This window comes from Dermatophagoides pteronyssinus, unplaced genomic scaffold, assembly GCF_027571235.1.
Source record: "Dermatophagoides pteronyssinus isolate colony J.1.1.1.1 unplaced genomic scaffold, Derpt_VIB-CSIC_2022.12 sq0007, whole genome shotgun sequence".
Taxonomy (NCBI): domain Eukaryota; kingdom Metazoa; phylum Arthropoda; class Arachnida; order Sarcoptiformes; family Pyroglyphidae; genus Dermatophagoides; species Dermatophagoides pteronyssinus.
Genome location: NW_027461531.1, coordinates 2691564 through 2705952, shown reverse-complemented (window position 1 = coordinate 2705952; position 14389 = coordinate 2691564). Strand labels below are relative to the sequence as shown.

The following is a 14389-nucleotide window of genomic DNA, read 5'->3' as shown; positions in this document are numbered from 1 at the left end:
GTTAATCCATACAACAGCATCATCAGCAAGTAAGAAGCGGCGCAACAAAACTAAAAACACACATTGCGATTCGAATGAATTGGAAAAATTCGAAATACACATGCGTAAAAACATTTATTTGATGAGAGGATTGTGATGATGGTGGTGGTAATGATGATATCCACTATATGTGTTCCAATGAATGGTCGGTCCATGAATTGTTTGGGTGCTTCAATTCAATCATTATTTTCGGTGTGTGTATCATTTGTGTTCGATTTTTTTCTTCTTCTTTGCTGATGTGTGTGTGTGTGTTTATTCTTGAATTCTATCCGATTCTATAACTCCAAATTAGCTAGACAAATAGCTTAGAGTTTAAAGAATGAAATATTTTAATTATCATTTCGATAAAAAAAAACATGAAATGAACATCAAATAAAACATAAAAAATCACTTTATAATTTGTATTTTCAATTAGACAAATATCATCATCTATTTTTTACAACAAAACATTAATAAATATCATCGTGTAAAACTAAAAACCACCAAAACATAAAACAATATCAACGTGTCATCTTTGACTGGTAAGTTTTCTTTAGTTAAAATTTTTGTTTTTGTTTTTGTCCAACTTGGAACCTACAATATTATAGAGGGAAAGAAAGAGGGAATTTTGAAAATTAACCAGGAGAAAAAAAAATTTGATATATAAAAAAAAATCCAAAACTTGTGCAATTGAAGGATTGAAGAAAAATAATAAACAAAAACAAAATTGGAAAAAAAAGTTTCGACGGCTACGACGATGGTGATGATGATAACAACAACAAAAATAAAATCTGCAATGAACGAAAAAACAACAACAAATAGATGATGGCAAGCAAGCAAATAAGCCGAAAAAAAAGTGTAGAAGCAGCAGCAGCAGCATCATCATCAGTCGACCATATAAACTAAATCCGAATCTTTAAACTTGTTGTATTCTGAATCTCGAAAAAAAAACAAGAATTGTGTAATGGATAGTTTTAATAAAGTGTGTTTAAATGAAAATAGTAGCTTAATATTAATAGTGTGTGTGTGTGTGTTTTTAGTTTTTTTGAAACCTCTCGAAACGAACGAATTGAAATGAAGAAGAAAATATATTCTTTATTAATAATTTGCGTCGTCGTGTGGTCATCATCATCTTCATCGTTGGATTGTTGATAGCGGCGTCTCTATGTTTTCTTTCAATAATAACAAAAATGCATATTTAATTTCATAAATAATCTATTTGAGATGATGATGATAATCAATAGTGTTAATTTTATTTTTTACCAAGTATGTGTGTTTCAATGTTTGTATTGAAAATAATTTTCTCCAACGCCGCAAATAATTTTTCAGAACCTGGATTCAAAATTAGTTTTGTTTTATTGAAAATTTTTTTCCCTATAATGATTGATTATAATTGAATATATTCATTAATGAAAAAAATTGGTTTCCATTTTAAATTTTGATTTATTTAATTTTATTCATAAAAAATGTTTTGAATTCGTTTTCTATTTATTCCATTCATCATTTTTTGTTTGTTTGTTTGTTGATTTGTGTTTACAGCACCCAAAGGAAGAGAGAGAGATCTCTAAGCAAACTTTTGTTTTGTCGGACTGTTGTGTGTTTGTTGAATGTTGAAAAATCGAATTTTTGTTGTTGTTGAGTTGTTTATGAAGAGAGAAAAAAAAATCGGTATCATCATCATTCGTCGGTGTTGTGTAATAATCAACTTGGCAAAAAACAGCTTGTATATTTTTGTGTTGTTGTTGTGTGCTCTATACAAATCGTTGTCAAGACTTGAAAAAAATCGAAACATATCCGTATGTCTTGTATTTGGTATTTTTTCATTTTTTTTTGTTTTTGATTCGTCGCTGTAAATTTTTGTTTGTTCCATTCAATTTTTTTCCATTTTCATCATCATCAAATTCATAACAGAATGATTATGTGAGAGGGAGAAACATGCTATTACCCAATGAATGGGTAAAAATCGATCGATGATGATGATAAACTTTAAAATGATTGATAATTTACTGGTGATGATAACTTTTTTTTTGTTTTGTTGAAAATTTTCCCATTTTTTTATTGTCAAACAATTATCGTTGTTGTTTTTTTCTTTCTCTTGATATGAAAGATTGTTAATTGAAAATTTCTTTTTTTTTCTCGTTTTCTTTAATGTTTTTATTTCATTCATTCATTCGATTTGATGATGTTTTTATTCATTTGATCGCGGAAATGTTTGAAACAACAAAAAAAAAATTCTAACCATTCATTTATGATTGACCATGAAACTTTTTTCCTACAGTTATTTTTTGAAAAGAATTAATGAAAATAATAAAAAATCATCAGCTCAAGCAATCGGGTTATGATCAATTTTGAATATAGAATTATAGTTATTCTACAATTTTGTTTTAATCAATTACATTGTGTTGACGTTAAAAAAGTAATCCGTTAAATATTTAATACAAAAATAATGATATGAAAGAATAAAAAAAAATAAAGTAATCAGCCATATTTTTTTCAATTCTCTATATCTTTTTATGATATGTTTTAACAATCAGCTTGTTGTTTTGATTTGATTGTCTATCTATTGCTATTAATCTCTTTCCCTCTTATTTCAAATATAATAAACAAATTTAGACCCAAAAAAATGTTTTGGTTTCCAATTCATTTATTTAATTTGATAATCATATTGATGATTTAGAAGAAAAAAAATAAATGTCAAATAATCTTTGTGTTATGTTTACTTTGATTTACTTGTTAATCTTTTTTTTTCACCAATCACCAACGCTGATAATTCAGTTGTGCGAAAAGGCGGAACAAACTGATGATTGATATTTCAAGTGTGCGTGTAATTTAAGTAAAAGTGATGAAATTTATAATCATACTTTATTCGATTTGTTTGCTGGCGAGATTGAATTGATTGAGAGAGAATTAATGAAATTGATACTCATTTTTCCGTTTTTTTTAAAAATATTTTGAAATAAATTCGATGAAAACAATTTTCTTTTTGTTTTTCTCCATAGAATCGGCGATTGAAATTCATCTGCGAAAAAGATGATTTCTGATGGTTTAAATGAAAAACATTATTGAACACTTGTTGTCAGTGATGAACATTTCAGTTCAATTTCTATTATGACATTTGATTGTTTAATAATATCATTATTATGGAATAAATAATTCCAATGTGATGTTACGATTTTTAAATATTGGAATATTCGGTACATCCGACGTCATCTATCAGACATCAATAATCTTTTTGTCCGATCATAATCATTACAAGCCTTTTTCATTGTGAAGACATTGACTTTCGACTGGTAAGATAATCTCAATTCATCAACGATTTATCAAGAAAACAGACCGATTTAGTTACAATGTGATCCTTGATTTTTTTTCGCTGTCTGGTTTTTTATGGCATTGATCAAACAATCACTATGGTAATTTCTATATAAAAAAATCATTGTATTCAAAGAGGATTCTTTTTGCAGTGATCATCAATTTTCAATGACATCATAACGATAGAATCGATAATCAAATCAAAATAAAAAAAATTTCATCGCTCATTATCGTTGATATATAAAAAAAAATACAATTAGAAAAGAATATAATGATGATAAAACTACTAACTATAATATTCTTCACTTTTCTGACTTATGGCCTTATTGTTACTATTGTCGAATCTTGTCTGATGGGTATTAATTTCGGAGGTATGTTAATCGAAAAGAATATTACCTTGTTTTATGGATATGATTATAAGTTTTTTTCCTTTGTTTTTGTTCTTTTTGATCTTAGATCTTGTTCCAAATGAAGCCAATGTCGAAGTAGGAGAAGAGCTATCATTTAATTGCACATTGAAAAAAGAATTTGTCGATAATGGCGAAATCGATATTTCACGTGTATTTTTTGCTCGAAATGAAATTATAATCGATCAACGATTTGTAACAATAATCGATCCATATACTGTACGATTATCAATCAAAAATACTAGCCCTGATGATTTTGGTAATTATTCCTGCAAATTTAATGATACCAATGGAGAGACTCTACCTATCTGCTATAGTGATGGTAATGTTGCATGTAAGCAAAAAAAAAAATTAATTTTTACCCACCTCAAATAGATTAAAATTCATTATGTTTCTTTTTTCCACTTGTATGCAGATAAACCATTAAATGTTAGTGATTTTGAATGCATCTTTCATTATCGTCAAAAACTTTCATGCTCATGGACATTGCCTAACAATAGGATTGAAACGAAATATACATTGCATAACTATCATGAAGGCCTAGAAATGTACGTTTTAACGATTTGATTAGTATTATTTTTACTTTTACTAAATCGATTTTCTTTTCATTTTATCATGATATCTTCTTGGATCATCCTCGAATATAGTGAAAAAAGAGATTGTGGAAATGTTTATATTGAAAATAATAAACAACATTGTTTCTGGAATACATCGCATGATTTATCATTGCACAATAATCATTATTTTTTGGAACTTTTAGGTTCTAATAAAATTGGCACCAATAATCAGACATTTATATTTGATCAGACATCAATTACACAATTGCCGCCACCACGTATGAAACCTAAATATGAACAATTTGTTGATGGTCATTTGCAATGGATTGCGCCGGAAAATCTATTATTGGATGAGACATTGAAGAATCGAATACTTTATAGAATTTCAGTTTTCGATATGAATAATAAAACGATAAGTATGATTGATTTCAATCCGAATGATTATAATAAAAAAATTAGCCGACTATCAAACACTGTATCATTGGATATGAAAGATCTGAGACCGTTTACTCAATATCGTTTCAACATTAGCTGTAAGGTAGACGATCCAAACAATCAATATTGGAGTGATATGATTTCTTTTGATGTTTTATCCGAGCCAAAAAGTATTGTATTGCCAAAATTTGAATTATAATTTTTACTCACTAATTTTTTTCTTTGTTTCCTAAATAAAAGTTCCTGAAACATCGCCCATGATTATCAATCAATCATTTGAAACATTGTCGGTAAATTTGTCGGAAAATGAACGAAAAGTAGTGATCTATTGGAAACCGTTAGCCAATGAAGAACAGAATGGACCGGATTTTGAGTATTTTATCTCTTATTCAGTTGTAGATGAGCCAGATTATTGGATAAATCAAACGACACTTTATCCAAATCTGACACTAACATTAAGCAGTAATGTTAGTTATTTATTCAATATTTTTTCTAAAAATTCTGTTGGATTGTCGGATAATTATTCGCTGTTTGTATTGCCAGCTACACGTGAAATTCTTTGGAATAATGCAAGCAATATTCTGAATAGCATGATCAATGTATTTTTATTTCCCAATGGAAGTTATAAGCTGAATTGGACATCAATCGATGATTCACTTATTAAAGATTATACTCTCTTTTGGTGTTTAGCTACGAATGGTCAATGTTTGAATCAAGTGCAATGGAAATCAATGTCTGAAAAACAAAGCCTTCTACACTTACCAGATTATGAATACAAATTTGGTATTGCATTTAACAGTCATAATCAACAAACGACTGGTATTATATGGGCCAAATGTTTAGTAAACATGAAAACAAAGAAAATTGATGGTGTTATAATTACGAATGTAATGGCTGAAAATGTAACATCTGACAGTGCTATCATTAAATGGAAATTAACTTGTGGAGTTCACCGAACATTGATTGATCGATTTGAGATACGATATTGGAAAAACACAAAATCAAACGAATATATATCTAAAGTTGTTCACAAAGATAAAAATCAATATTCATTGACCGATTTAAAAGACGATACAGAATATAAATTAATTATTCTGGTGGTATTAATAGGCTCACCATATCCTTATCAACAAAATAATCCGATAGATCTCCATACGCTTGTTGGTTTGCCGTCACATGATGGATTTTCGAATCAAACAAAATCATCAAATTCGGGACTAACGTCTCCGAATCGTTTTTTGTTATTCATAATTAGCTTCATTTCTTTCATAATTCTTCTATGTTTTGTTCTTTTCTGTACATATCGTACGTTTAAATCGGTCAAACAAAAGAATGATGAATTTACTATAAATTTCAGTATGGAAGATCAATCGTTCAAAGATCAATTTCAGGCCAAATTTGGGTCAAATCAGAATTCCAATCGTAACAACATGTTACCTGAACAATCAACGCAAAAATCACCATATCGTGAAACAAATATCGATAATGTTAGTAATAATAATGTATCCGAATCTAGTCTAATGGAAAGTGATTTAACAATGGCTAATACAGCTACAAATGCAAACAGTTCAAATACTATTAATGATCAGGCACTATTATCATCGTCTGGCGAAGCCGAACAAAATATTTTGTTAATAAATCATAGTAATAATCAGATCAATAATGATCAACAACAAAATGACAATAGTAGAAATAATTCAAAAAATTTGACCAAAAATTCTTATATAAAGTTATCATCGAATCAATTCTGTTCTTCTGATTCAGGTGTTTCGGATATGAATCATCATGATAATCTGGAATATTTTTATAATCAAGATGAATCATTACGTGAACCATTCTTACCGAATGGGAAAAAATCCACACAAATCATTAGTAATGGTCATGCACCTATGAACAATGGGGGTGTTAGTAAAGGTATTGGTAGTTTTTGGTCAAGATTTTCCTCATCAACTGCAGCAGCAGCAGCAGCAGCCGCCACTTCATTAACAACGCCGGCTACAGCAACTTCAGCATCCAACTCTACACATTCGGCTCCAAGCTCAAGTTTACCGTCGCCGGAACATAATCATGTTTGTTCATCACGAACACCCATGTTTTCATCACAGAATCAGCAATCATCGCCAATGACAACCACAAATATTAACAATAATAATGGCAGTGTAGCAAAAACTGCATATGTTATGATACCAAGCTCAAATTCACCAAAATGCTTACCACCATCTCATACAACTCAATTACCCCAATCATATAATTTGAATCAAGTTTGAATCAAATTGGTCATTCTTACGAAACACTTCATCTTATTCATGGTGGTCATCATTTAAACGGGTCATTTCATCCAAATTACCCCCATCAATTTAACTGTGATGTATTGAGAAATTTTTTCGCATCGAATTTAAAGTTGAAATAATTATTATATATACTCGCCTCTTTTATTTTCATTCCTTTTGCCTATAAATGCATCATCATCAACATTAATCTCATTTCGATTTTTGGTAATGTTTCTTCCTTATATTTTTTTGTGTTCGATTTTGGATTTTTATCGAATAAGTAAAAGAAACAAACCAAAAAATTTATCATCACTCAATGTGCAAAATATTTTATGTTCAATCAATTACTATCTACTAGTATACATATACAAAAACATACACATCATCTATACCAGCGGTCGGGGAACTTTTTTGATCATTACCCCATATTATAGCCCCCCATTGAATAATTTTGATAATTTTGTAAAGAAAACGTTACCCAAAAATTTCATCATTACCCCATTTGGGGTAATTTACCCCGGTTCCCCGACCGCTGATCTATACATATTCTGGTCGTTTGTTATAATTCAAATCAAATCCAATCAACCCAGTCAATAAATCAATTCATATCTTCAAACAATCTTTTTATTTTTTATTTTTCTTCACTTCAATCAATCAAAAAAAAATGGCAAGTAATTTTACTTTTCTGTTTGTTTCCCAGCTCTACACAGTGGAGTATAAAGTATATTTTATCATCTCAATAATTTTTGTTTTTTTTTTGTTTTTCTGTTAAACAAAAGAAAAAATAACAGAACATGAATGAACAAAAATATACAAAAATTCATTATTCTCAAAGCTTTTAAAATTCATTGATGTATATAAATATGTGTAATATAAATGGATCGATCAAATCGAATGATAATAACTATACATTTGTTTATCAGTGCCCGAAAATTTGAAATGCAAAACAAAAACGACTGAACAAATTTTTTGTTTTTATTTATATTCTCTCTACTAATATTTATTTCCGATTTTATTTTTATTTTTATTTGGTAACAAAACGCAATTAGATTATTTTTTATGTTTATGCTCATCAATCACAGCAACAACAACACCAACAACAATTTATATCAATCATCATCATCATCATTTTATTAAGAATTTATAAATCCTAATAATTATCATCTTATGAACAAATTACCTGTTGCTTATAATTTTGAAAAAAAATTGTAATACCAAAAACACACACACACACGTTTTGTATAAATCTATTTGAAACAAAACAAAATTTTTTTTCTGAAATTTGTTTAAATAATTTTATATATTTCTTTTATCATTTTAAATTGATTTTATTTTTTAAAATGTAAATAACAATATTTTATTTTCTTTCATTTGATTCACATGTATATATTTTTTTATATTACACTGACACACATCTAATCATCATCATTCTGTTTTTCCTTCTTTCCTCATTATCATTATTGTATTATCATATTCTCACACTTGTTATATTTGATCACGGAAAAATTAATTTTAAAAACAATAAATAAAATCTATGATACTTAAAATGAACCAGGAGTCATTTTCAAAGTGAAAATTATTATTTTATTTTATTTTATTTAAAATTTCAAATGATAAATATGTGAATAAAGTGAAAAGGAAATAAAAACAATTTCAAATAATCGATTCATTTGTTTGTTTGTTTGTTTGATTCAGTTTAAGATCATAGTTTGGGCGTTTTTTTTATGTCTGTGTGTATGTTCGTGTTATATTATAAGTCTGTTTTTTTTGTAAAAAAAATCAAAGTTTTAAATGGTCAAATATTGTTTAGGTCAATTAGATGTGTATGTGTGTGTTTGTATCACAGAGAATAATCAATAACAAATGAAATGAGATGAGATTCATAAAGTTGTGGCAAAGTTAAAAAGTGTGAAAATGAAAACAAAATTTGATCTATAGTGCATAGTGATTTGTTAATGTTTTTAGTATTCTGTTTGTCAAGGTGTAATTTAAAAAAAAATTTTAATTTTTCATTGCAAAATAATTAAACAAATAAGTTTTGTGTTAAGAAAATCATCATGTAATGTGAGCAAATTTACAAACACAATCATCATTTCATTGATTAGAATGGAAATGGGTAAAGAAAAAAAAATTTGCAAATAAGAACAATTAACGGTGAAAACAAAACAAAAAACAATAATGATAACAATGAGGCTAATTAATTATAAATCTAAAGCAACAAACAATTGTAGAATCTGAAGACTTTGGTGTATCAAATCAATCAATCAATTAATAATAATAATGATAATAATGATAATACTGAATTAATAATAACGATTGTAATGTGAAATAAAAATGATCACACATTATCATCAGTTTTGATCTCTTCGATATAGATATTATTTAGATCTAAATGTTTCATGACAAAATTTCTTGCATGTCTTGCTTGAACTTTGAGATCTTTTGGATATGGTGTTGGTTGTCGTTGGAATGCTTTATTTGTATTGGAAGTTGAACTTGTAGTTAATGGTACAATGGCCGACGATTCATTTGATTCAAATGATTCTAGATTATTATTATTTATAGATTGTATGGATTCTTTTTTCTCAGCCGTTATCAATGGTTTATCAATGTTGACCGTTAAAAATGAAAGTTTTCTTCGTTGTGAATTATTTGTGGAATGATGTTCCAAGGCAGTGGTCGTGTGCTCTTCAGATTTGGTCTGTGGTAATAGAAAACATGTGAGTATTTTTAATGGAGGTGGTGATCCAATGGTGGATGATTTAATATCCAATGTTTCAGAATGTAATGGCATTAATGGTTTTGTTTGATTTTCTGATAACCAAATTGATTTAAGATTAGTAATTTGTGTTAATGAAAATGGCAAATAAGTTAGATAATTGTTGCATAAATTTAACACTTGTAATGATGACAGACGACCCAAATCTTCAGGTAAATATTTAAGATTATTTTCGGCCAATGATAATATACGAAGACGATTACAGCTACAAATAGAATCCGGAAGACGTTCAATCTTATTACAATCAGCTATAAATGTTTGTAAATTTCGTAAATGTCCAATTGATGATGGTAATTCGGTGATCATATTTTCATTGATTGTAATTTCTTCAATTTGGCTAAGACTGAAATCAAAAAAAAAATTGATTAAAATCATAAATCAAAATTGACGTTTATGTGTACAGGATAGGGAAAAAAATCTAAATACACAATACCTTCCCAAAGACGATGGAATAGTTTTGAGCTCATTCTCATCAAGCCTCAAAACAAGAAGTTTTTGAAGATTACCAAATGAATCGGGCAATTCTTGTAGATTATTCGATGATAATGTTAGATCGGTTAAATTAATACATTTACCGATTTCAGGAGAAATGTCTTCGATTTTATTGAAACTAGCATCCAGATAAGTTAATTGAATTAAATTGCCGATAACCTGCCAAAAAAAACAGATGACAATTTAATCATGCGTTAAAATAACCGAATAAAAGAATTGAAACAGACAACTTAGTAAATAAATAAAACGAGACAGTAATCGATAAATAATTGATGTATTATCATTGTAGTTTGTGAATATAATTTGTTTTTATGCATGTAATATCAAAAAAATGCAAAAACTTACATCGGGTATTGTAACAAGTTTGTTGAAATCACACCAAAGTTCATTAAGATTGTAAAGGCTACCAATCACATCGGGAAATTCAATAAAATCATTTTGACCAATATCTAATCGTCGCAATTCAACTAAACGATTGATTGATTTGGGTAATGTTTTTAGATGATTCTCACGAAGTTCGACTATTTGTAGCCTAGTTAATCTACATTGTGATGAACATTATTAATGTTTTTTTTTGGTTCACATTTTCATTATACAGATAACACTTACTTTCCAAAATTTGCGGGTAAAAATTCCAGAAATGTATCATTTAAAAATAATTCACGTAAATTGATTAATTGTGTTAATGAATCGGGTATTCGTGGACCAAGTGGATTGATTGATGCTTCAACAACCATTAACAATTTACATTGTCTAATACTGTCGGGTAATTGTAATATATGATTTTTGGAACAATTCAATTCCTCTAATTTATGCAATGATGAAATGGCAGTTGGAATTGATTGTAATTCATTATCACTTAAATTTAGTTGACGTAATTCTTCACAATGGAATAATGCCTATTGATTGATTGATTGATTGATTGATTGATTGATGAACAAATGAAAATGATAGTAGAAAAAAAGAAAACGAACCAATAAATTGGATTGAAATGATTATTGATCGATAAATTGAACAAATAAACTTAAATGAATTTATTTCGGAAAAACTTACTCTTGGTAGGTCACGAATTTGATTTGATTCTAGATTTAAATGTTCTAATGTACGTTCATATGTAAAAATAGTGGCCGGTACATCTTCCAAACAACAATGGCTATAATCAAGCTCTTTGATTATGGAAGGATCATTATCATCGCCAATATAATCATTGTTATTATCGCCAGCGGCATTAGTATTATGATGGCCACCACCACCACTGCCGATAAACAAGCTCGATTGTGAACGTCGTCGACGTCGTCCCGTACAGAAACACGGACACTTTTTAAAGATACCCATTCAGTGATATATTCATATAACATTCAATATTGCACAAGACGAACAAATCGAATGATTAATCAATCAATCAATCAATTAATCAGCGTTCGAAAAAAAAGTCATCTTTGAATTATCATCCATTTCATTTTTTTTTGTTTTGTTTGTTTTATTATGTATCACATAATTTGTGAATAAAAAGGAAAAATAATAATAACCAACAACAATAACAAAAACAATAACAGCAAAAAAATTTTATGATGGCTAACACGATGAATGATGGACAAAATTTATTTAGTCGGTTAAATAGTTGATCTAATAGAAATTCTTTGTTTTAAGCGATTGAAAATAGCGACAATCAAAAAAAAATTTGAGTAGAATTGAGTGTGCGAGAAAAAAACGCGAAAGATAGAGAGAAATGTGAGTAGTAACATTACGGTACGAAATCAATCGAAAACAACAAACAAAACGGCAAGGCGACAAGATCCGATCCAAGAATCGAATGAGATTGTAAAAGCCAACAACAACAACAACAACAAAAAAGAATGAAAGAATAACTGAATGAGGAAGAGAGAGAAAAAAAAATAAAACGACAAGGCGACAACCTTTTCAAACGATGATGATGATGATGATGTGATGGTTATGATGATGATGATTGGCTATAGTCATAAAGAATGTGTAACAAAAAGAAGAAAAACGGGATCCTGGCTCCTCAAATATAAAATAAATATTTTGAAGAAAAAAAATATATATTAGCCACCACCATATAACCCAAAAAAAAAAATGAGAGAATTGAAGCACATGAAGATGAGTTCCTCTCTCTCTCTCTCTCTCTCTCTTCCTTTATTCAACTGTGTGCACGCGCGCTTTTCGAATAAATGAAAAGAATGGACGAAAGCGGATACCCATACAATCCTATGGCCACAAAATATCTATGCACACAAAAACAGCACACATATATCCAGAAAGTAAACGCAAAAGAGAATGAACAGGAAAAAAAACCTGAAATGAAAAAACCAATATATATTCACAATATCGACCACAACACTATTTTGAATGTGAATGAAAAAACCTGTCATACCATGATCATCATCATCATAACAGAAAATGGAAGTCATGAAGAAATATATAAAAAAAACAGATCAATAAACGGAAGAAATCAGAGGGAAACTCCATGGATTCGATTGGTTTCGTCACAAGTTTTATATATGATGAACCTGTTCTTGACCTATGAACAATTAAGGTCATTCGAATTTATCATGTTTTTTTTAAATTCTTTTTATTAGCCATTATTATTATCATCATTAAGCTTGACCATTATCATCATCATAAAATAAATGTAGAAAGAGAGATCAAGAGAAAAAAATCTTATCTAGGCTAATTCGTTTTGTAAATTAAATTATTGAATAAAAATGTGTGTGGGTGCCCGTACATTTTTTTTTTTTTGGTTTTTGTTTGAAACATCATTTAATCAAAATCTCGACCCAAAAGTATTAGGATGTTTTGTCAAATTTTCCATGTCATAAGATTGAATCGTTAAAGTTTTTGTTTGTTTGTTTTTACATAAATTAATATGAAATATAACAATATATAATTGTTTTTAAGAAAAAAATTTAAATGTCAAAATAAATGTCTCCTTGACATTCGAATAATAATTTCATAAATATCGTATATATTCTTAATGAATTCCAATGTATACATATTCTTCTTCAATTTTTCCATTGAATTTTGTATTTATTTCATTCAAGAATCCTTAAGGTTAATGCCTGTGTTTTCATGTTTGTGTGTTTCAAAAATCTAAATCAGAATAAAATCAAAAGAATAACACTTAAGTAAAAATGAATACCAGAAGCGAATTAAAACATTAACAATTATTTGGTATGAATGAATAACAATAATGAAAGATATTTTGGATCCAGAATGGCGCCTAATATAATCTATTTGTTTTTTGTTTATTTTTTTTTTGCATCATCATCATCATCATCATCCTATAAGTAATGAACATTAAATTTAATATCTTTTTCTGTTTGTTTGTTATAATGTACATTATTATCAATAGTATTTGCTCGATTTTTATTTTCATTGAAGAAAAACAAAAGATGATGTTTCTAATATTGTCAAAAACATTCGAATGACACATTTATATTTAATCCAACATTTTGTGTCGATTCTGTTGCTGTTGTTGTTTTGTTTTGTTTATTCTTCTCGAATTCTTCATAGGAAATTAAATGATAATGATTATTACATGATTTTGATGAAGAAAAATAAACAAATTCGAATTTATTTTCAAGAAAAAAAGAAGAAGAAAACTTTTATTATCTGAAAAATATACCTAACATTTACGGGAAGGAGAGAGAGAGAGAGTAAGATAAAAACGTATTTTAATCATCATCATCACACACACACACACACACACACATATACAAAACGCACTAAATAAAAGTACACCTGATATATCAAATGACACATTAGGAAATATATCATTTATTGCCTAATAACATAACAAAAAGAATGGATAAAATAAAATCTTTGTCACCAAGGGAGTGTTGTTGTTGTTGTTGTTGTTGTTTTCCTATCTAAAAGGATGTGTATTGAGCCATAAAATACGATATAATATGACTTTCATACGTTCACACACACACAAAGCATTAGATTATTATTATTTATAGACTTATAATAATAATAATAATAATACAAAACCAAATGAAAGAATGCAACAAAATAAAAATAATAATAATAATAATTGGGCGCCTAGAAACACCTAACTATATGTGAAAAATTTTCATTTCGTCATCATCATCATCAGCGAAT

The 14389-nt window shown here is 28.3% G+C and overlaps 2 protein-coding genes across 4 annotated transcripts; one reads left to right on the top strand and one right to left on the bottom strand.

Moving 5' to 3' along the window:
• The first annotated feature begins 413 nt into the window (after window positions 1-413).
• On the top strand, window positions 414-7615 carry dome (cytokine receptor domeless). Of its 3 annotated transcripts, XM_075820553.1 has the most exons (7): window positions 414-560; window positions 3018-3428; window positions 3480-3698; window positions 3784-4068; window positions 4150-4282; window positions 4382-4896; window positions 4967-7615. In XM_075820553.1, the coding sequence occupies exons 3-7, from the start codon at window positions 3599-3601 to the stop codon at window positions 6991-6993; spliced, it is 3060 nt and encodes a 1019-aa protein (XP_075676668.1). In that variant the 5' UTR covers window positions 414-560; window positions 3018-3428; window positions 3480-3598; the 3' UTR covers window positions 6994-7615. The 3 variants fall into 3 exon arrangements, with proteins under 3 accessions (XP_075676668.1, XP_075676670.1, XP_075676669.1); XM_075820555.1 differs by lacking the exon at window positions 414-560 and adding an exon at window positions 1454-1814 and having other exon boundaries at window positions 3018-3698; XM_075820554.1 differs by lacking the exon at window positions 414-560 and adding an exon at window positions 1878-2027 and having other exon boundaries at window positions 3018-3698.
• Window positions 7616-8557: 942 nt separating this feature from the next.
• LOC113793443 (uncharacterized) lies at window positions 8558-12382 on the bottom strand. The gene is made up of 5 exons (XM_027343487.2): window positions 11321-12382; window positions 10877-11166; window positions 10613-10808; window positions 10209-10426; window positions 8558-10118 (listed from the first exon to the last, which is right to left on the bottom strand). The coding sequence occupies exons 1-5, from the start codon at window positions 11600-11602 to the stop codon at window positions 9335-9337; spliced, it is 1770 nt and encodes a 589-aa protein (XP_027199288.2). The 5' UTR covers window positions 11603-12382; the 3' UTR covers window positions 8558-9334.
• Between the last annotated feature and the right edge of the window lie 2007 nt (window positions 12383-14389).

Bases quoted from the DNA above. Each gene is read 5' to 3' on its own strand.
- dome (XM_075820553.1), top strand. From the start codon at position 3,599: ATGATGATAAAACTACTAACTATAATATTCTTCACTTTTCTGACTTAT. The intron at 4,283-4,381 runs GTACGTTTTAAC...CCTCGAATATAG, and splicing joins TATCATGAAGGCCTAGAAAT to TGAAAAAAGAGATTGTGGAA. The intron at 4,897-4,966 runs GTATTGTATTGC...CCTAAATAAAAG, and splicing joins TGTTTTATCCGAGCCAAAAA to TTCCTGAAACATCGCCCATG.
- LOC113793443 (XM_027343487.2), bottom strand. From the start codon at position 11,602: ATGGGTATCTTTAAAAAGTGTCCGTGTTTCTGTACGGGACGACGTCGA. The intron at 11,167-11,320 runs GTAAGTTTTTCC...ATCAATCAATAG, and splicing joins AAATTCGTGACCTACCAAGA to GCATTATTCCATTGTGAAGA. The intron at 10,119-10,208 runs GTATTGTGTATT...TTTTGATTTCAG, and splicing joins ATTCCATCGTCTTTGGGAAG to TCTTAGCCAAATTGAAGAAA.